The following is a 24208-nucleotide window of genomic DNA, read 5'->3' as shown; positions in this document are numbered from 1 at the left end:
GGATCTCTGGAGATGTTCTAGTCTACATAAAAATGAAAATTAGATGCAAAAAATAAAATGACAAAATTCAGATTTTTTTACTTGAAGAATCTGGTTGGTAAAAATTACTCTGTAAAGTTTGTTTTAGAACTTCAAGACAGAGAAAAGGGTGTGAATCAATTCCTAATAATTTAGAATAGTTAGATTTGGTTACAATATCTAGTAACTTAGGATACATTTTCAGAATATTTGCTAAATAATATCAAAATAATTTTGATGCAACTATATCTTAAATTAGAATCAGAGAACCATTGAATCTTTTGAATTGGAAAGGACTCCTAACAATCATTTAGTTTGAAAACCCTGTGTTGGAGATGGACATTTTAGTTAGATAACGTCTAATGAACTAATTTATTTTTGTATATACAAGTTTTGTGCTAACTTGCTTATTTTTAGGAATACTTTTCACTATTTTTCTTTCTGTTTAAGGTGCTGGTGGCTGGTCTCCACTTGTGTCCAATAAATATCAATGGCTTCAGATTGATCTTGGTGAAAGAACTGAGATTACTGCTGTTGCTACTCAAGGTGGTTATGGGAGCTCAGACTGGGTAACCAGCTACCTTCTGATGTTCAGTGACAGTGGACAGAATTGGAAGCAATATCATCAAGAAGAAAGCATTTGGGTATGTTCTTTCAATAATGAAAATTACGTTTCTGCAAAGACTTAAAGGCAACTTACTGTGCATTGTTGCAAATCTAAGCAAAGCTGTAAAATATAAAGAACTACACTAAAAATGTTTAGATAATTAAATATACAAGGCAATTTAGCTCTTGAAAAGATGAAAGACAGTAAAAAGCAAACAAGCATCAAAAACCTAGCCATAGAAGTACTCCATTAAGACACAAGGAATTATTATGAGGATTAAAAATGTACTACAAAATCTCTTTTGTCTTGCTATGTATGGCAAACTTCTTTTCCAGAAAGTATTGATCCCAGTGCATGAAACTTGGCTTTTAGTTACGGTTAAAAAACAAAACAAAAAAAACCAAAACAAAACAAAACAAAACACTTGCTTTGTTTTTTGTACATTTTTTGTGCATAAAAACATTTAACTTTATTGTAAGAATAAAATGAAACAATCAAAGAATTAAAATCTTAACAAGCAAATCCCAGTGTCTTAAAAAAAATAATTAAGCAATATTTAAGTTTTGGCCATCCAATTCAGAGCCTAGTTTCTAATGCTGTAACCTGCTTATCTCTGACTAGCTTTGTAAATATTAATTATAATTAATAAGCCATTAATAAGATCATCATTTTCCTTTTGCATGAATATAAATGAGAGCAAAGGATACAAAACCTGAGAGATTATGTCCCAAGTCTTCATGAAAAAGTGGATTATATACTTTTAGAAAAGGGTTGCATCTTTCCTTGATCCCCAGTAATTGGCAGCTTGGACTAGAGGAAGAATATTGAAACTTGTGATATTTTATTGTATCCTGTCAAGTGAATTCTGTTCTCCATGCATAGAGCTGATTAATTTCTAAATTTTTCTAAGCCTTAGACTTCACTTATTTCTTGCTGCAGTTAAACATTATGTTAAAATGTATTTCATTTTATGCATTTTGATTTTATTGACTTTTAATTCAAAGTGTTCTTGTCACTCTTACTGTCAAAACCCATCTATGGTATAATGAGATTATGCAGTGTTTTACTTGTTGCATAATTATCCTGCTTTTAAAATTTGCTACATACTTCTGCTTCAGATTGTGTTTTCATAACAAAGAGAAATAAATTAGTTTCTAATCCATATGGCTTTTGGGAGTAAGAATATAAATCAATTTTCCAAATGTTAAATGAGCATAAGCTGCTACAATATTGTCTTTGCTCATCTTAAGATGGACTGACAAAACATATCTGAGAGGTGGGGCAGCTTGGTCTCTTCCATGACGGCTCTTTTGAAATCTGATATTGGCATTGCAAACAGTGATGCAGATTGTTATTTCTTGAATATTGCCACCAGTAAAATATCAAATGAAAGTTAAGAAAAATAGCTAAATGGTGATGCAGACATTGAATGAAGGGGGTTGTTAGATCTATAGGAGCTAAAAAGTGAAGCTTCAATTCCATCATCTCAAACTTAATAAAAAATGATTATTTTAATGATTGCAATGCAGATTGAAGGTATGGCTTGCAGGCAGCAATGAATAATTCAAGGATGCAAACCATCAGATTCAGGGCAGTCTATTGATCTTTTTTATGTATCTTTATTTAGGAGCTCTGCTTCTAGGGGAATATATTTTCTCTTTTATAAACTAATACACAGATGTAGTTTCAAACTGAAACTCTTAAATCCCTATTTATTTTATAGATTTTCTCTGACTGTTTTCTCTTTATGCTGACTTCTTAAATGACATGTTCAAGTTCACTAAGGCAAGAACCTCCAACATTATTTTATAAAGTCTACTGTGTTACTGTGTTATTTCTGTCCTATGTTTAACTGAGTCATTGGCCTGTTACAGGGCTACTGACCAGAAGTAACTTTTAGGGTTTTCTCAATTCTACTCTGCATTAGAATGATGGAAGTTGTCCAGTTCTGAGGGCCCTGTGTTGAAATCTTCACTAGACAAAATAATTTTTACTTCGTAACCACTTTTTGTAGACATATAGAGATAATTCTCTTGTCTGCAAATTCACTGCTTCCTACTTTCTATTTTTCTTTTCAGATGTTAGTTTTGAATTGTCTTTGTTTCCTTATGGCTTATCTGAAGGTTCTGAAACTCGTGTCATTGCGCAGCTATAACAGCTTTTTCATCCTCTGTAAAATTTTTATAACAACTGAGGTGAAAGAATATTATCTACACATCTGTGAATTATCTGGTTATGAAAACTCTCTTAATAGACTGTGGAGTGGGTAGTTTTCCAAGGCTGGCTCCTCTAACTATAGGTGCCTTGCTTAGGTTGAAATGAACCACGTTTCACCTTCCCCTGCCTATAAAACACTTCATCGTGTGTTAGTGCTGAATTTGGATGTAAAAATTCTGATGTTAGGTGAGATTATCCCCTGTTCCTTCCCTGCTGCTAATTATTAAATATTTGTTTTCACTTTTCTGTGTATTGGGAATTGGTTTAAGAGGCACCATGGAGACTGTAGTCTTTACTCCTGCAATATATTTTGCTCTCAGTGTTCTAGTTTTCTTGTTGTACTGATGACCTAAATATATGCCTTACTCGGTCTCTCATAACTGTAGAAAGTTTGTATTTTATGTGGATTTTATTTATTACTTAAAATAATTTCATTACTAGAGGAGTGTTTGAAAGACTAACTCCATTGCATTTAATTCCTAGGACTCTTGTCACTATAGATAAAGTGCTGTTAAGTATTTTTAGCTATATTTTCTACAATAGAGTTTTTCTTATTTCAACCATACATTTTGATTTCTGTCCTCGGTGATATTACTGTCACTGTCTTTCTAAAGTGAACTGTAAGTGTTTTCTGCACTCTTCTGGATATTTATTGTAAGGTTTTTTCAGTCAGACCTTAGTAGAATCAATATTTATATCTCTTTTAGAAATTGGTACAGTTCTGGTCAAGATATAATTCTCAAGTGAAATAGTTGTTATTAGTAGTAAAAAACATGTTTTTGCACAGAAATAATTCCCTTTGATAATGATTAGTTGAATCTTGGAAAGAAATAAATTCAACTCAATATTATATTTTCTTTAATTTTACCATAAATATAGAAGTATTTGAACAACACATGTTGTGCCCTTTTATATTCTTCAATCTTTTTATTGTGTTCCTATTCCTTAGGATGTAATTTCATGTGCAGTAAAGTTCAAACTCCCAAGCCCAATCTTTTGCATTGTTCTTTTTTTACCTTTAAAATGAGCAGAGGCCTCAAATATCTTTGTATATTAAATTATCATATTTTTTTCCTCTTGAAATGATGATTCTTTTCACTTCTCTTGTGTCAGACCTCAGGAGGTATACAGTAAAACATCATAAAAATATATGTTCAATTTTGTTCAATAAGTGCTAGGAAATCTTATGGCTTTAAATACTACCTTTATTAGAGGAATTGCTATTCATTTGTCCTCTTGATTTGTATTTGTATTCTTCCTCATAATTCTAGATAATATCACCTGTATTTTGGTTGTGAAGAATCTCCTATTGTAATTATATTTGTCTATTTGGGGCTATGTATACTGATCCTTTTAACTAGTATAATTTTTGGGTTTAACTAAATTCATAGTTTTTTATCACAAGAGTTTTTGTGCTGTGTACTCTCTCCTTGACATTACGAATGGCTCTTATTTTAAAAGTAGAGTACTAAGATAAAGAGATTAAAAGGGAGGAGTTAAGAGGGGGAAGAAGTGTAGCAATTCACAGTTTGAATAACAAGTTTCCCATGGGTGACAGTTTCAGTGAAAACATGAGTCATCTAACTCATGGAGAAAAGCCCGATGTTATTCATTAGCAGGAGTTTTGAGGAACAAAAGAAATGCAATTGCTCTTTGATTTAATGTTGACTATTTCTTCTCTGACACACCTATGGAAATACACATACATTTAGCCTTCAGTTTTGTGGATTTTATTTTTTTTTCCTGTGAGAACAGTCATTTATCCATTCCACACCTGGAATTGAGTTTTCAGTTTTATTTGTGTTGAATCTTCCCTTCACAACTTCCTTTTTAAAGGAGTTGGGTCTTTTTATTTTATTGGAGATTTCCCATGGTGTAAAATAACTCACAATATCAAAGTTGCAGATTAAGAAATACTGAATCACAAGTATTCTGTGATAATCACATTGTAAGTTTAAAGAATGCACTGTTTTGATAAAGCTGGTGACTCTTTCTTAGACTCAGTGATTCATGTTTGCTATGATCCTCTTCCTTAGAGAGTAGAGTCATCATTCTTGATCATAATTTGCTTCCCTTTAGTATCAAAAGACTACTACTTTTACATATGCTACTTTTTTGGACTACTGATAATTACTTTTTGAACCCAGAAAGTTTTTCTGTTGATTACTTCTGCAAGCCAAGCCATAGATAATTTCATTGGGTACTCTATCACTACATTTTCCATAGGTACAGTTTTGAAGTATTGTGACTTCAGACTGCCTGACACTTCTTGTGTTAGTCACAGGAAAGAGAGAACCTCTTTATGTATGAATTAAAGTAGAGCATATAGTAATGACCCCCAGGGGGACCCACACTGGGCCATTGAGTAGCTGAAGGACTGCAGTCCGTGGTAAGGACACATGCTGAAATACAGAAGCGTGTGAGGTGTCATCCCCCTTAAAGAGGAAATGTGTGACAGAAAGCCCATCTCATGGAAGGTATCCCTTCCCATGGTAGGGGTGTTTGGACTTCAAGATCTCTTCACACAACTGGCCCCAGCCCTTCAATCCAGCCCGTCTGGATCCCTCTGTAGAGCTTTCTACCCTCCAGAGTATCAACACATCTGCCCAGCTTGGTGTTGTCTGTCAACTGACTAAGGAGGCATTTGATGGTTTTTGTTGACTGGGGAAAGATGCAGGGGAATGCAAGAAGAGGCAGGAAAAAACAAAGGAGGAGAATATTCTTAAATCGAGGTATAATATGAACTTCAAGGGAAATATGAAAAACTAACTATGAAGAAAGTCAGAAATACAAGGAATCAGTGGAATAATAACAGACAGGGACTACTGCACAAATGCCTTTGTGAAATTGTTTGCATGCACAGACTTCCACTTATGAAGACATTTTAATATTTATTTAAGACATTTAAAACATAAAATTTCTGAACTTACCCTATGAGCTTTAGCATTTCTCTATCTACTTCTGTTTTAAAAGCACTCTGACCGCAGTGCTATTTTTAGACACTTAAATGGCAATCTAATAAGGCTAATTTTGTAGTCACAATGATTAATGTACTGCATAAAATATCTTATATTAGGTGAAAAGATGAATGCATGCATCAAGGTTAACCTCTCCCAGAATATTTAAGAAAGTTAAAAGGAAGGAAGAAAGGATAGAAACATCAGCAAAAGTGTAGTGCCTTTTATAAAACTTACATAGTTTTTGTGGGTAAACATTAAAGAAATTTAGATGCCAGAGGAAGTAACATATATATTGACACTATGTATATTATGGCAGACCGTATTATGGAAAAAAAAAACTACACACACACATTTAAAAAATGTGTAGTTAATTAAGGACAGCAAGATGCCTTGAAAATATGCAAATCCCACAGCATGCGGAAGTAAATACTCTCTAGATTTAGACATTCACAGGTTATTTTAAATGTGTGCATTAATGTTGCAGTCATTAAATTAGCAGCAATTTTGGAAAACATATGTAAATGTGTTGGGATGATACTTTTTTGTTTTAAAGATTTCCGCTATGCAAACAACTGCGTATCAGAACTTGTTTCTGGGACTGATCTTGATCATAAATATTTTCTAGACAGTTTCTACCTGCATCATAGCAAAGTAGCTACAACTTTCTATATTTGGCTACTACAAGATAAACAACAAGCATCCAGTTCTTTGCTTCTGCCTTTTCTGCATATTTAGTTAGTGAGTTTGTGCTATAAATGACTTTGTACTTCTAAGATGCAGAAATCCTGTAAATGACAGTGCTATTTTCTTGAGTTGTTTTTGTAAGTTAAAAATAATGCTTTTCCATTAATATAATTATTTTCTTTAGATCTCCAATTTTCAGTACTCTAAACATATTATTTCTACTCTAAATATATTGATGCTAGTGCACCATTTTTCCATTAAAATAATTCATTGTGATATACAATCAATTATTTTTCATTGCCTTTACCTATTGGTTATCTTAATAACATTGTAATCTTTATATGTGTGTGGAAAATGCCTTAGAAATCATTAGAACTACCAAAAAAAAAAAAGAAAAAAAAATTAGTTCGTTGTCTCTCCTTTCAGGTGTTGGCTGCTCTAGAGTGATATTGCACTGATCCCTATAATTTTCATTCTAATATGAGAAGCTTGTGCTTGAACCCATATGCTTGCCTGAAAATGGCTTATGATGGATGAGGAAAATTGTGCTATGGCTGGGAAAATATTGTCCCTATTTTCTGCAACAGACAGATTGTGTGCTTGAAGAAATCAAGCTGCCTTTGAAGAAAGCATTTCATCTTGATAATCAGAACAGAGTGTGTTCAGTTTGCTCAAGGCTTATTGAGCAACTAAGTAGTAGCAGACCACATATTCGGCTTCCCTCTTGTTTATTCCAGCCACTCTCCTTAAACAGAGCAAAGATACTTTCAGAAATGGACTTCAGACCTAATTTGAAGAATGTCTCTGTCATACATGGATTTATTTTATGCCTAGTATAATTCCTGAAGTTTAAAGTTAACAAAGTGAAATAACTGATTTTTTGTAAAAGCTTTGGTTATTGAACTTCAGAAAAAACCTCAAATTATTTTGAGTATATAATATCTTAACCCTGGTATTGTGATGGTCATGCTATTTTAATAGTTTACAAGTTATTAAATAATTTATCATGTCTACAACATAGTAATATTTGAATAATTTTCACATTTCCATTTTAGACAGTTAAATTTCCTTTAGAAAACTTTTTACACATTGAAACCAAAGTCCTAAAAGTAGGAAAAGGAGTTTGGAAATATGTTTCTTGAATTTGGCAGCTCCGACATACACTTAGATGCCCAATTTCCTGTTTTAACTTTTAGTAATCTGATTTTTGTCAATAGTATTTCAGTGTTTTCAATCCAATTTTCATCTGTTACTGCTCTTTCTCTGTATCTGCATTTCTGTAAAACACATACCATGGCTAGTAATCATCTTCCCTTACATGACTGAATTACAGTTTTCAGGCTACGGTGGAATTAAGATCTGCCTTTATTCTTTTGTAGCTGTTCTGTTTCATAAACGCATGCCTAAGCATTCACTGGAAGCCTGGATAACTTCTGCCTCACAATGTGTCTATGTAGTTAAGGTTGTAAATAATGGGTAAGAATTATCTTCTGAAAACTTTTAGAATGCTGACTTTTTAGAGACTTCTGGGGAAAAAAAATTGAAATCTATTTTCAAAGTAGTTTTCTTAATGGGCAAATACAGTTTAAATATAGAGTGAATCACAGAGAGGTTTGGGTCAGACAGGACCTCTGGAGATCATCTAGTCCAACATCACTTCTAAAGCAGAATTAGCTAGAACAGGTTGCACAGAATCACATCTATGTGGATTTTGGATGTCTCCAGAGAAGGAGCCTCCACAGCCTCTCTGGGCAACCTGTTTTAGTGCTCTTGCATACAGAGGTCTGGGGTGCCTGAGGCCTACCTTTAGCAGTAAAGACTGAACTCAAAAAGGCATTCAGGATCCGCTCCTTCTCTATGTCCTTTGTGGGACACCTGCATCATTCTGCATCAGACCCACATTTCCCCTAATCTTCCTTTTACTACCAATGTCCTTGAAATCCCTTTCCAGATTTAATTCCAAACAGACCTTAACCATCCTTGTGACCTTCCTGCACACTCTAAAAATGATATCTCTATGTTTAAGACAGACAGATACACAAAAAGATAATTTTTTTGAGGTAGTGAATACAATTTTTGTTGCTTTTTGAAGTAAAATGTTTGTATACCTTTTAGTGTAAATGTCTTATTTTACCAACTTCACTTTCAATTGATACCGACCTGAGCAGTATCTTTGTAAAAACTTAATTGTGCATATTTTTTGTAGATAAGATTGCATGTGATCATCATATCTTCATAGTATTGGTAATGGCATAGAATTTACCAAAGTTTTACAGGCCTGTACTTTATATATTTTCGATTCATTGCTGGAAACTTGAATCATGTAAGGACAAACTAGGTTAGCAATTTGTATATCAATACTGTGTACTTTCTTGTTTCTATATTTACTATAAATGGAATGGAATGTTATTCCTCTACTGGGCATGTATTTAAATCTTAGGATCTTGCATTTTTATGCTGAATAAGGAATAGGTTTTAGGAAAGGTGTTTAACCCATGTAAATCTGCATTTTCTGCTGCCAGACAGTAACATTTGCTATCACTTGTTTTAAAGGTCATTGGTAAGTAGTTTTGAATGAACTTTTTTGCATATTTCTTCCCTTGAATAAAACTTGCTAGATTTAAATTGTGGAAGGAATATTTCAGTGTGTTTTAAATAAACACAGTAGTAGTGTGTTTTAAATGAACATAGTATAGTTGATTCAGCAACTGTAGCAGTACTATTCATATCTAGTAAAGATTTCTGTGTGATCAGATCTATACTTTGAAAATTCGGTGAATACCTTATTATTTCCCACTTCTTAAATTGCCTTATTTTTTCAAGGTTAAGTAGCCCTAATTAAAATATCACTGAAAAGAACTGGCTTAATGTTCCTCAAGGAGCGCCTCCCTCTACTTTTAGATATTGTTATCTGTGAATATGCTGGTTAGAATTCAGGTTTTTTGATCTTCAGATCTGAGTCAAAGTACCAGAAAAGTTTCATGAAACATTCTAATTTACAGCATTTAACTTATTTTAAACAACAGAATGTCCTTTATCAAAAGTTTTTATTTCCTACATCTGTTAATTTATCTGCAAGTTTTTCAGCAGATTTCCTTGTGTGATGTTCACATCTTTGGCAGGAATTGAGCACAGAGACTTTTTTGGGTAGACTTCAGTAACTTCTGTAATTTTCGATAAAAAAATCTGAATTTTATTTTTACCTGTTTAGATAAAATTTTCTTTGGGTTAGTAGACAGATCATGGATTCTATGTATTTGTTGGTCTTGCTGTCACATTCTATGTTGTAAAAGACATCAGAGAATTTCTTATGGGATTCCATGGCATTTACAATAATCATATTTTTTTAACTAGCTGGCTGTGCAACTTTGTCCTGTAATCACAATATTTGTTATTATTTATTAGGGTTACTGACAGGAATATTTGGGGAAAAAGGATAGTAACTTAACTGCATAATATCCTGAATCTCCATCAGGTAGTTGTAGACACTTGTGCTAAGCCCTTAGTTAAGGGCTTCTATGTTCTTAATGGAATATTAAAAACTAGGTGGTGTTAGTGCCTAGTCATAGATACAAACTGGAGTCAGCATGGGATGTTTTTTAAAATTTGTGAACTATTAACTTAGGCTTTATTCTCTAGCAGTCTACTGATTGGAAAATACAAAAAGAGTGGAAAAGTATTTTTTAGCTTTTATGCATGATTTTGCTGACTTAACTGATTATTTTGCCTCAAAGAGACACATCTATCTATATTAGCCTTGGCATGGCAAATTTTAACAGCTCTATCAGTTACTTTTATGAATCAGTTTATCATAGTCAAACATACACTATATTACTCTTACAAACAACTCCATCTTTCAAAACTTAGAATGCATTTTTCAGCTCCAGTCAGAAATATTTGGACATTTATTCCTCTTAAGAGCCATTAACTATAACACTTCAGTCTCTCACAATTCAAATATGTGATGACAAATAACCTTGAAAATTTTGATCAGTGAAATGCAAAATTTATCAGATATATAGAGAAGAGTTTTAGCATTCAACATATCCTCTGTTGTTGCTAATTATGTTTTAATACCGTTTGGTCTTAGTGTTTGTTGCTATCAGTGGAGATAAAAAGATGAGTACAAAGGTCAGACTTCACCTCTGATCCCTAGGAAAATACACTATAGCTTATTTTGAGAAGTGAGAAAAAGTGAAAACTTACTGTGCTTCAAATTCTTTGTATATTTGTAAAGAGAGTTATCTTTTTTTTCTTGCCCTTGGGCCAACGAATCCCCAAAAGCATGCAGAAGCATGTATAAAGCTACAGAAGAATACCATTAAGACACAAGAAGAATATTATTAAGCCACAGTAGTCTTAGCCATCACCAATCATCATACCAATGTCTCCTTGAGGAAAATTGTCCAGTGCAATTTTTGGTCATGATTTAATGAATTGATTGTGTATAGGCTAATTAAGTGGTGAGTTTATGTGTTGACTTCATGAGAATGTGCTTGCTGCAATGTTATGACCAGGTTAAGACTCTGAAGTAATTTGAATTTTAAAATGTGTCTCAAGGCCCAAATATGGGCTTTATTTAATTCAAGGGAAAGACTGAGATTTAAAGTAGGGGGTTTTCATGCTTTTCACCTAGCTAAATCAACAAGTTGGGCGGGATTTTACTGCTTGATTCTGATGCATTTTGTATATATTCAGTGTATTTAATTAGCCCTGAACACATATGTTTTCTTCAGGTTTTGCTTTTCTAAGGCTGAGTCTAGGTTTTAGAGGGCTATTATACTCATGCAAGTTGACTGTGAGAAAATTTGGGATATTCCACTAGAAAATTCACCCATTTAAACTCTTCTTCATATCTTAATTTTGTATAGGTTTTTATAAAAGCAGGCTGAAATATGTCGCAGATAAGAGATGAGGAATTGCATATCTGGAGTTTCAAACTAATCTGTAAAACGATGCAGCTTGATTTAATGCATGATTTTATGATTAGATTGGTCTTATGATGTCTTCACTAACTAGACTCTCTTATGGAAAGTTGTTATTTTAGGGTACTGTAAGATGAGCAATTTTTTTGGTTTTTGAGGATTCCTTTTTGCTGTTATATGTCAGAGATTTTTCTTTCTACATAGTTTTCTTCTCTGTTTTAGCTTATGGAATTAGCAAAGGTTTCTTTCAAATTTGAGCAGGTGCAATGTTCCACTTAGGGCAATTCGAGTTGTAGAAAGAGGGATTTGTGGTGATCTCAACAGCAAAATCTTTCCCTTTCTTCTTTGCATTGCTGAAAATTGCAAGCATTCTGGTTTCTCCTTCTGGCTGTCCATCAATCTCCATCACATTCTGGCACAGAGTGGGTGGTGAGAGTTGAAAGAGTTTCAGATTCAGGCCAGCAGTTTTATCCTTAATGTTTCTCAGACTGGAAAAATTGCCATCATAAACTCAGTTATCCCACAATTTTATTGTTATCAATAGCAGTGCAGTAAAAAACTGAAATTAGCAAGCTAGTGAAGTAAAAATTTGTATCTAATCTTACCAGGATCTGAAACAGTGTCTTCATCCACCCTTGTTTCTTTGTTTCTCCTGTTACTACACCCTTAAATTAGACTCAGTGGAAGGCCTAATGATGGAAATCTTGAATCTGGAACAGAATAACAGCATTTCCCAGAAAATATAACCATTCCTGAAGATACCTGTGATATAATATAGGCAAGTGATATACTTTAACATGGTGTCTTGGTTTGAAAGACAGGTGTCTGCCAAGGAAGATGGGAACTTCCCTTGGAATGGGGAATATTATGCCCTTCCCACCAAATTATTATAACTCTGAATTTAAGGGGCTTTCAGACAAAGATATGAGAAACGGAAAAACAGTTCATTACTATAGTGTGTATAGCAAGGCAACAAACAGCAGTGGCAGCAACAGCAAACAAGAGCAGAAATTCCATGGAAGTCACTTCCCACTCTTGAAGCACTTTCCCTCTGGTGCAGTTCCGGGCGCGTAATCCTCCGTAAGCAGCAGCTCTGACCTTCTCCAAAGCTGAGAAGGCAAGGGAGCTAGGAGCTGCCCCAGCCCCCTTCTTCCCAGACCAGTTCTCATGGTACCTCTGCCCTCCCGAGAGAAACCGTCTGATAAAAGGGTAGCCAGCTGCATCCTTCCCAGGGCAACTTCTTTTCTCTAAGTACCTGGTTGTTAATGTCTCTTAGCAACAAAATGGGAGAAAATTCCCTAACAGAAAGAAAACAAAAGGAAAAATCCTAACCACCAACACATGGTTTATAATAAATTATCTTTTGCTAATATGACAAAAATTGAGAACGTTAACTGGAAAAAAAGTTGCTTCTGTCTAAAACTAGAGATCTCTATACATCTTACGTCTCTATTGTGCCACTTACCATGATATTATTAAACCCTAAAAATAAGTAGTTGTTTGAGATGTTTTGAGTCATTATGCCTGTGCAAATAATGTTTTTACATTAGGGAAAGAATAAACCTGTATCTTCTTACTGGACCTTCTTGTAGGTGGGGCTCATATTTGCTAACTTTGAATCACCTGAGACCTCTCCGATTAACCAGGACTGCTGATCAGTTCTTGGAAGTCTCTCAGTAAGCACTTCTACTATCTCCCTCAGTACCTGTGGGTGAATTCCATGTGTCTTGGTAGACCTGTGTGTGACTAAGTGATGTAGCAGGTCACTATTTCCCCTTTAATTTTGGGCCCTTCATTCTTCTCCTCATCCCTGCCTTCCAGCACAGGGGCCTAAGTATCCCCAGAACAAATGGTCTTTGTAAGACTGAACCTCCTGTCATAAAGTTCCTGGGAAACAGCATCAGTATATGTTTCCAAAAATTCATTTTAGAAAACTATACTACTTTAGTTCCATATTAACAGTTCTTTGCTTTCACTTTCTAGTAGTTTGCCTTTTGAAATAAAAATATGCTATCTTGAAAACTTATTATTGTAAAAATCCTAGGATAAAGAAGGTATTGGCAACAACATTTTCTTGTTAAAAGCTGATTTCAGTATCAGTTACCATTTCTGAGTGTGGCATGTGATAATAGCAATATTATTATGCCAGACAAATTGTTAGAAGGAATTTTATGTTCAAATGTTGTAACTGGAAATAGTTTTTTGAAACAGATTACTGGAAAACAATAGTTATGGAAATCTGTCCAGGCATCATTAGTTCAGTCCTTGTTTTGAAGGAACAGTCTTGTGGACAATAATATCTTTCAATAGTGAGAGGGAACAAGGGAGAGGCATATGTGCAGAAGATAAGTTTTGACGTAAGAAAAACAGCTCTATTTCCTGTCTATTGTTCAGCCTAAAAAATAGCCTGTGATTTGTGTCCACGTATTATCTTCAACAGTGTTGAGTCCTGTTTTTTATGAACCCTCTATATTGGTCTTACATCCTTAACTATCAAAAGAAGGTAAAAACCCCTATGTTATATGGAAAAATGTGCACATGAAGAATTCTGTACTGATCTTTTGTGTCTTCTTAAAAAATTTAGGTGAGCGTATGCCTTTTCCTCAGGTCTCTATATGGGTCAGCCTGTTTGTGAATGATGTTTAAAATGGACAAAACCTCAAATACACTTAGAAAAATGCATGGATACTTCATGTAGGCTTTTTTGGTTCTTTTCAAAAACTAATGATCACCATATAAAACTGATGGCATGAGATCAGTCTATTAACAGTAAGACAGATGTTTAAGGCATCTTAAAATTACTAGGAGAACTGTCATAGCTTGAAATTTATTTAGCTATTACCTTTCAGTTCATTCATAGTAACAACAAATTTCTTTTTTACTGTTAGGAAACATTTCTTTGCTATTATTTTTTAAAAATATTATATATATAATTTTTTTTATATTATTATTTTTAATATTAATGAAAGAGTATTAATTCCACTCTGGTTATGTTAATCTGTATTTCTTGCATGGCCGAATTGCACCTAGGGTCAGTTTTACAGTTAATGTGATGTGAAAATAGCATGGCAAGTGGGCATATACAAGACCATATGTAAAGCCACATCCTTCTTTCCTGCGAGTCTCTACACAGTCAACATATGTGATGGCAAGCACTGGTTCAGTGAGAACACCAACACCAACAAGGTGTCAAGTGGAATTGACAGGTTGGAGGTGTCATTTACACTGGGAAATAAAAATTCACTTTAAGTGGAAAGAAGAATGCTTTTGACAGTTGCATTTCTTGGTTTACCAAATGTCTGCCCAAAGCCAAATTGTCTGCTCCAAATCCAATGCTATTCTTCTATTATTAGACACAATGGAAAGTACTTGGCCAGAGGTACTTGCTGTTTCTTTGTCCTAACAAGGTAGTTTCAGCAAAATGTTAACATTTGAATGCCAGTGACAAAGCATTGCTGCAAAGCCTTGTACATAGGCTGAAGAAAAATTTTCATGGCTTTGATTCTCCACTGACAGCATGTTAAAATCTGCTTCTTGTCTCCTTCAATTTCTCTTCTGTGGATCTATTAATTCATCAAGAAATGTCCTTCCTGTTTGTCCATATCTCCTCCTACCTTACTGGACTGACATTGTACACAATAAGTGTTTTTCTTTTTATTTGTTTGTATGTGTTTTGCGAGGGTTTTTTGGCTGCTTTGTTTCTTTAGGGTTTTTTCATTTGTTTATTGTTTTCATTTTTGGTTTTATTTGGGAGGCGGTTGGTTGTTAGGTTGGTTGGGGATTTTTTTTGTTTGTTGTGTTGTTTCAGGTTTTTTTTATGTCTATGTTCTAAAAAATGCAAAGGAAGTGTGTGAATTTTATATGGTTTTCCTATTCTAGTGAATGTAAGTATGGTATTTTTGCTCCCTAATGGGCAAAGAATAGTCAGATAAAATGAACAGGAGATGGATTGCAAGGCCATATTCATTTTCAAATTCTTTATCACATATAGGAAAGCACACTCTATTAAAGTAACCTGTCATCAAAATTGATTTCTTCCATTGTATATATTTCTTTTCTATAATGCAGTGCAAATTTCAGCTCTATTTAAAAGAGCATTGATAAATTAAAAAAAGGTTTATTTTAACCTTTCTTATGTTTTCACAACTCATTAATCACTGAATCCAGAATCTCAGAATGATTAAATTTGGAGGGGTCCACTGGAGGCCATCTAGTCCAACCTCCCTTTTCGGCAGAGTCCCCTGGAAAACATTATTAAAGATTGTGTCTAGATAGCTTTTGAATATCTCCACGGAAGGAGACTGCTCAGCTACTTTGGATAGCCTGTTCCAATCCTTGGTGGCCCTCACAGGAAATAAACAAAAGATCTTAATTCAAATTAATTCAAGAAACTAACTAAAGAATTTATTTCTCTGACCTGTGAAAGAAGAAAATCAGAAGGATGGTATATGTTAGAGCAACCCTTCTTTGAAGTCTTGATATAATATTTACTTAATATAATGTAATTAATATTGGAAGATCAAAAAAATCTAGAAGATGTTAATTAATTTTGTTACACACACACACACACACACACACACACACACACACACACACACACACACTCTCACACTCACACTCACACACACATATGTATCCCCTACAAAAATGAAAAGGCACCCAGCCCAAACCAAAAAATGCTAAGAACAGAGTAACTTATGAAAAAAACCACAAACTAGTTAACACTGGATATTAGGGCAGTGAGAAGGATGGAGCAATCAGGGGCAGCAGAGGGCTTATCATTTGGAGGACCTTGATGGCTTTTTTTATCCCCCGGTAAGATCAATCTAAGCAAACACCATCCAATTCAGTACTATTTTCCTCATTCTGTTAGATGCCTTTGGGACTTAAACACTGATACACTATTTATTTATTTATTTATTTATTTATTTTTATACCAGGAAAAATATGTTTGGCCTATGATACATGATTCGCACTAGGAATTTACTTAGGTTTATTGGGATATGGAACCATTAATACCCTGCAATTCCAGAAGCCATTCACAATCATATGGGGAGAAATTAATATTTACATGCACCAGGGTACAAATTGGTACACAGTCATGATTTCATCAAAGTGATAAAATCTTTACCTATGCTTATTTGCATCTTGTCTGTACAATTAAGCATTTTATTTGGACATCTGCTGATCTATTCTTTCACAGAGTAGGAAATAAGGTATTAAATATTTTTCTTTGGGTTTTCTTCTAGTTCTTTGGGGTTTTTAATTATCATATTTCCAGGAATTGATGAATTCTCCATCTAATATTTTTATTTCTGTTGGGTTTTTTATGATCTTATTCAGATCTGTGTGATTCTTGTAGAGTTTCTGTGGGATCCGCACTTGGGTGTGATGTAATTTCTTTAGGTGGTATTGCATGCACTCTCCTACGTACCCTTTGAGAGTAGTTTCCCTTCTCATAATTAACAAAATGAATTAAACAAAGACTTCTCTTTCAAAGAGAGATTTAAACATATTTGATGATTAAACATAATCATCAAATGATTTGGATTATTGACGTGGAAATGACATGACATTGTTTCTTGCGATTTCTGATTCATGGGGTCCTCGTGTTAGTAATATTGCTCGCTTGAAATCAATATATAAACTCAAGTCAGGAAACTGTGCATGATTGCCTAAGTGTTTGCAAGCTGAGACTAATAAATGAGTCAATTCTACCACAGTCAGATGTGTATCAATAAGTGCTTCATCCACACCAGCCTAACATGTACTTTGATCATGTGTTAATATACAAAAATATACTGTAGCAACAGAGGTTTTTATATTTGTATTTCTCCTTGAAATTATTGTGCACAAAAGAGAAAGCCTGAAGAAAATTAAGTAATATAGGCCTTTGCAGATACTAGATCCTGCAAAATTACAATTATTCCTCTTGTCCAACATTGTGTTTATAAAAAGGCAATATTTTATTTTATATCTACAAAAAATATGATTGCTTTGGGAGAGTAAGAATTTAAAGTGTTGTGCTCTGCAGTTTGTATTATACAAGTTTTAAGTTATGTATTATACAAAGGTATTTAGGAAATAAATCTTACCTGCCTGCACAGCCTGAATTCAAGGAAATATTGAACTACTCATGAATATAACTTTGCAAAAAGCAAAACCTAAAGATAGCAAAAATGGAATTTTTAATTGTAGTTTTTACAAACTGTTCCATATTAGTGTTTACAAAATTAGTGAAATAATGACTGTGCTCAGGTTAGAAACCTAATGTTTTTCAGACACAGTTTATAATGAAAAGTTCCATGAAACACCCCACAGGCTACTGGTTTGGTTTAGCTTTGTAGTTGTCCTAAATTTAGCTGAATGTATGCAGTTGTGAATAAATACCCATTATGCACATTTTGAAAAGACTAAATTGTCTTTAATCTATATGTTAATGCACTATCAATGTAGTATGGTGTTTTCTATAATATTGCTGATGGAACTGATGAATACTATAATAACTAAAACACAAAAATTATTAATAGAGAAAATTATTCATTACATAAAAAATACAGCATGGAAATTAAAATTACAGAACTGTTAGTAAGAGGAAAAATTGCAGAAGGAATGTTTTCCTTTTAATGGCAGCAAATATCAAATATTTTAATCAGGTATAATAAATTGTCTAGTATGTATACCAAGTTTCAGATATTAAGCAGAAAATTCTCAAAAAGACAATTTTTACATGGTGTAAGCCGAGATTTTTACTGTTATACAATTGAAGTGGCTGCGTTAGGTATCATAATCAAACAATGTTTCCTGGATTTTCCTTATAAAACTAGAGTTTAATTTGGTGTAACGTACAGAACATAAAAATGAGAAATTGCAGCACATGAATATGGCTCAGAATACCTTCTTTCTTCCATAGTTTTCAGCAAAAACATGTTAACTTCTTCTTTTAAAGATAATTCAAAATATTTGCTCTCCATTAGTTTTTACTTTTTTTTTCCTGTATTTGTGGGTTTTTTTGACAAATTTATATTACCTGCTAAATTCCTTTGACAGTCTGTATCTCAAACAGCAAGTGTGCTTCTTGAAAGCAAGAACACCTCATTTCTGCATGGAGTTTCTTCAACTCATTAGAGTGCTGGTACAGATTGCATAAAGGCCATGAATACTCCACCTACTTATGCAACATTCTTGAATGAAGACACTTGTTCCATAGGATATAAGTGAACACTAAGATACATAGATCTTAGCAGAAGTTTGAGAGCTACCTTTTGGGTTTTTGTCTTTCATTACATGTTATATCAGCACTTCTTCCCATTATAGATGCAATTTGTATCCTTTGTAGGATAAAAAATGCAGTTCTTATTATGCCTTTTTTTTTCCCCTCAAAATTTAGTCAGTAATTGGAAGATACCTTTGCTATATATATGCACATGTGATGGGTTACTAGAAAATTTTAGGATCCTTAGTAGAGTCAACTGGATGTTCAAGACTAAAATCCACTTCAATGCTCCTTGAAAATATAACACATAGACTGATAAGAAAGCTACACAATGTTCATATTTCTAAAGTAAAATTAATTTTCTAAGCTACTTCTCTTTTTCAATAAAATAAATACTTCTCCCTCTTCTTTACCTTGTCCCACTCCCTCTGCCTGACTCCCTCCCTTTTGTTTACTCTTTCTCACTCTTTCACTTTCACAGAAGTCAAAAAAAAACCAGAGAAAGCACACTAAAGTATTTTACATTCTCAAGAAGAATCTGAAAAATTGGATAATCTTCCTTAATTTACGTATTTTTGAATTTTCTAAGTTTTGACAGTCATGGCAGTTAGTATTGCTATAGAGGCTTCATATATTTCCTTCTGTGAATATTAATATATCCAGACATTTCAGATCTTAAATATAAAGGTAATTTTGACTCTAGATAAATTTCTTTTTCTCTTTTGCTTTCTTCTACATAGACAATAATAATAACTTGGAGTAGTGAAAAAAAATACAAAAAATAAGTTGTTACATGCCACCTACAAGATTTATCATCCATCTTTGTGCTTGCCACCAATCACGTAAATATCCCATTGAACTCCAATACTTGTCTTTGTAGTTGGTTGTCCACTTACATTTAGGAATATTGTCTGAATAATGACAGAGTTACAGTCCTAGCCTTAGAAAACACCATAGTGGTTTTGATCTCAACAGGCAATTCCTTAGGGAAAAGCAGAAACAGAAATGAGGTGTGGGTGGCACTGCAAATATCCCTCAGAAGGGATGGTATGACACATCTATTAAGAAGATATTTATTGCGGGTAAACTTCACTGCGAAACACTTTTGTTCTTCAATTTTCTTTCTATTCCTTACTGTAGTCAGAAAAGTTGTGTATTTTAAGTAGTATTCAGAACTAGACTGGGTAACCTTTCATGGTTCTTTTAGCTGTTCGGAGGGATTGGCTTGCTGCCATTGAAATAGAAGCAGTTTAATCCGATGTGTATGATGCTGTGACATGGTATTTAGCCATGTATATTCAATTAGATGGAAAGGATTTCTTCTTTCATGCTACTGACTGATTGAGAACTGCTTCTAATAGAAATGTGGGGAAGAACCTCATGTGTGAGAAGTATATATTTCAAAATTATTTTGTGTCATTCTAAAAAAAGACCTAGTTTTGACTGGATGTGTCAGTTTCAGCGGGAAAATTAGATGTTTCAGACTTTCAATAAAATAAATGGAACTGCATTATTTTTTTGAGACGTAAGATGCTGTTGAAGGAGTGCAAAAATCAATAAATGATAAATAGCTAATCAACAGCTGTTCTTAACCTGACTTACATTATATTTTACATATATGTAAATATATATATGCTATATACTTTCATAGAGATTGAGTTTCTTTGGAGAACATCTTTCTGTGCTTAATGTCATAAGAAATCACGTAACATTTCCAGTTTATTCTTTCTCTGTACTGTATATACAACCTAGTCATTGGGGTGTGCAATGAGCATTAAGGGATCATTAATATAGCGGGGAATAAATAGAAAAAAAAATATTTTTCTTTCCCATTCTAAAAAAAGATACTTTCATATTTCATTTCCCTTTTTTCAGTAGGTTGAACTGTAGAGAAAATAGAATAAGAGAGGTGGAAGTCATACTTAGTATTATGAAACAATCATAAAAAAATCCCATATCATTGCTCTTGTAGCCATATGTTATTTCAGACTACAGAGTTTATTGATCAATTCTGTGGAATATTATTTAGCTCTGGATAGTATCTTTTGTTTTCTGTGAGTTTTTTGATTAACCTCCTGTTATAAGAATCTTGAACAGGGGGTATTCTTTTATTATTTTATAAAGGGCTTATCAGGATTTTGCTTAGTTTCTGAAGTATTTTGAAATTTTGTATTTGTTACTGTAGATCTTGATTTGGGCTTTTATTTAACATGAAGCATCACTAATGGTTTATGATTAAAATTAAATTAAAACTTTTTTAGTGCTGTGTCTCAGCATACGTCATTTAAGCCCAAGATTCAATGCAATTACAAATTAGGATTTTGTCAATGTGTTTTCATGGTGTGAAAATATTTATTTCATTGCTGTTACAATATCTCACCTTGAAATTAGAATGTGGTAGTCCTTCTGTTGGTGCCAAAGTCATTTTAAGGGGATGAAAATTAGTATAGTGGATTAGTTCAGGTATAATGTAAATAATCATTAATGGGATTTCATAAGGTTCTAATCAGGGTGTAAAGTGAAAAAGAGGCCACATTTTTTGCTATGTATATCCCTAGTAAAAATAAGAATTGAAACTTAAAAGGCATTTTCATCCATCTATTATTCGTACTATTACCAGGGTGAACAGAGACAAAAGAAAAAAAAACCCACCTATTTGTTTTAGTATGAATTTTATCTTTCTTTGTTTCTCAGGAAATGTGGGTCAAGCACACTCATTCAAGTAATAGAAAACTCCATAAATTTCACTACCTTCTTCTGTAATAAATTTGACCTGCTAATCCTCTATTTTCTGAGATACAAAATCTGGCATGGAAGAAGAACATAACTGATTGCAGGCATTGCATTTTGGTAACAATTGAACAAAGGATAAAATTTTACTAACATGAAGATAGGTATATGCAATGCTATTTATATGTTGAATACATAAATAAGTTCCAAAAAAAAAATATTTTGTCTAATTAAGTATTTTGTCGAAAATGTATGCTCTTCTTGAGGCATGGTGGAATTTGATTTACTCTCAAACTCTAAATTTGCTCTTCTAGTTGCATTAAACATTGCCAAGAAAGAAAATTGTTACTTTCTGTGAAGAGCATAAAAATATCTTTGGTATGGAACGATTTCTCCATAAAAGTAGTGCTGACATTTGAATGCATCTCAGTCTAGATAAATATACTGAATCTCATAATCTCATATACATTCAGTATCAGTCATTTTTTAAAATATGTTTTAAATAAAATTCAATATATGAAATATTAAGGAAAAAATCTGGATTACAAAGAAATATGATGAAATTTGAAATCAACAAGGAACTAGTTACCTTATAAGGAGTCTTTTTTTTTTTCTCAAAGGAACATTGTTAAAAAGAAATCTAACTTTGCAGGCTATCAGAAGAGACATCTTGTAACTACTAAATAAGAAAATAAATTATGTGGTCCCTAGAACTGTTGTTACACATGTCCAGCTCTGTATTTAAAAAACCTAAAACAATAGCTTTCATTCCTAGAAATGTTTTCAGCTTTTCAGCATTTAAATTCCATTCCTAGAAAAAGCTTTCATTTCATGGCAATTTTTTTCCATTCTTGCAAGGAGTATGTATTTTATCATCAGAAATTATTCTAAGCAGTTTTTGAATCTTTAAATAATTCAGATATTTTCGCTGAGTTACTAAATTAAAAAAAATAAAATTAAAAAGAAGAAAGAGAAGCAATTAATGCATAGATAAAGCACAGATATCAATTTCAGCATATTGTTGTTAATGACCTTGTTTGGCAGTAATTTTTTTACCTGGTGTCTTTGTTATTCTTACGCTAAAAAAGCAAAAGTCGCGCAATGCTGGGCAAGACAGGTAGGACTGCTGCAACCCTCACTAGTTCTGTTTTGGCTGCCACTCCAGTAAGCTCAGCTGCTTGATTGTCTGATAGAATGGATTTCTGGGAATTCATGCACAAATTTGCCATCCTTCTGGGAACAAACTAGTAGCCTTTTGGATTACTTGCATCCATTTTTTATTTCACTGAATGATGTCTCAAAACAAAAAAACAGTGGGCAGTGAGGCTGGTCAGTTGAAATTAGAGATTTATTGTAGAGTATTGGTTTCAATATCATTGAGTTTATTACAGTTAAACATCATCGTGATCAGCCCTGATCAGCCCCAACATAACATCTCATTCTCAGATAAATGTGCACAACTTTTAGGATCACATCTTGAATTCACATCACTTTTTAAAACAGACATGGACAGAAATGGACATTCAAAAATTGTGGACATAATGTTATGTGATTTCATTAAAAGCTAACATTTGTGTATCATGTGGCAGTATTTTAGATTTCACAGTGAAATGAAAAGGCTTTGTCTTGTCCCATTATGAAAGAGAGAAAAATAGAAGTCTCTCATTAGAAAATATTTCCATCCCAGTTACATTCTGGTACTTGAAGACATAAACCTCTTCTGAGCACTTTCCACAAATCAGTCCACTGCTGTCTTAGCATATTTAAGGCCTCGTAATACAGAATTCAGGAGGGGGAGGGAAGAAATTACCATTATATTACTGTTATGCTCCTGGAAGGTGATGTAAATTATTTGACTTAATTCCTGATAATAAATTTTCAGGAGTACCAAATTAGTGCATAAATATACCACCCTACAGGGTGCTATTTAAAAAGGAACTGCAGTAGAACTCTTTTTAGTAAACCCATTTTAATGCTCAAAAGACATTAATGGAAAGAAAAAGGTATTATATATGAGAAGGGCATATGGTAAGTTTTGCCATAAACAGCATTCCCCTGTTCAAGAGCTTTATGGGCCACTTAAATTTCTTTTGATCAGGTTAGCATTTAAGCCATATTTATTACTTTTTATAACAAGGTACTAGGTTACTGATACTGTGGGGTGTTATATATTCCTACTCCTGCTGTCTTCTAAACCAAGATCAATTTTACAAAATCCTAAAAATAATGAGAAAAAAAATCTAAGAGCAGAATGAAAAAAATTAGTGTCTGTGGGATGATAAAGATGTTTAGTTCAGAGACTCTGATAATGAGGAAAAACATGAGGTGATCACTCTATATTGAAAGGATCACAATGTCAAAGATGTTCTTGGTATTAGCTAAAAAGACCTTTTTATTTGCTGAAATAGGTAATATGCTTAATAATATTTAACTGCTGCTTTCTGACAAGAAGAATGGAATATATAAACATTCTAAAAGAAAATGAGAAAAAAAGGAGTCCAAGGATGCAATGGAAGGGGTTCTTAGGATACAATTTCCATAAGGAACAGTAAGGCGTAGTGAAGAGGCTGTGAGTATTCCCAAGACAGTCATTATGATGTATAGAGTAGGGAGTGGTTTTCAGTTGACTAGTAAAGCACAATACAATTTTTAACCTGAAAAATCTGCTTGTGTAGAATGGAAAAATAGCAAAATTCTCATCTAGGCTGATGAGTTTATCTTAAAGATGTTTAGATTAAAATAAAAAAGGACCATTAAAAAATTTAAAGTTTTTATGGTTTGTATTATATTCATTCTTAAATGGAAGAGAAGTATCCAGAGTTACTTTTATTTGTAGATTCAAGTCAACTGA

At 33.3% G+C, this 24208-nt stretch overlaps 1 protein-coding gene across 4 annotated transcripts in view; it reads left to right on the top strand.

Annotated features, from left to right (window-relative positions):
- Positions 1 to 24208, top strand: part of CNTNAP4 (contactin associated protein family member 4) — a 205235-nt gene that overhangs the window by 75501 nt on the left and 105526 nt on the right. For all 4 annotated transcript variants that reach the window (XM_064403135.1, XM_064403134.1, XM_064403137.1 and 1 more), the window contains exon 3: positions 469 to 662. In XM_064403135.1, the coding sequence (XP_064259205.1) occupies positions 469 to 662 (194 nt within the window). The remainder of the gene's footprint in view (positions 1 to 468; positions 663 to 24208) is intronic.

This window comes from Passer domesticus, chromosome Z, assembly GCF_036417665.1.
Source record: "Passer domesticus isolate bPasDom1 chromosome Z, bPasDom1.hap1, whole genome shotgun sequence".
Taxonomy (NCBI): Eukaryota; Metazoa; Chordata; class Aves; order Passeriformes; family Passeridae; genus Passer; species Passer domesticus.
This window is presented reverse-complemented; position numbering and strand designations above follow the sequence as displayed.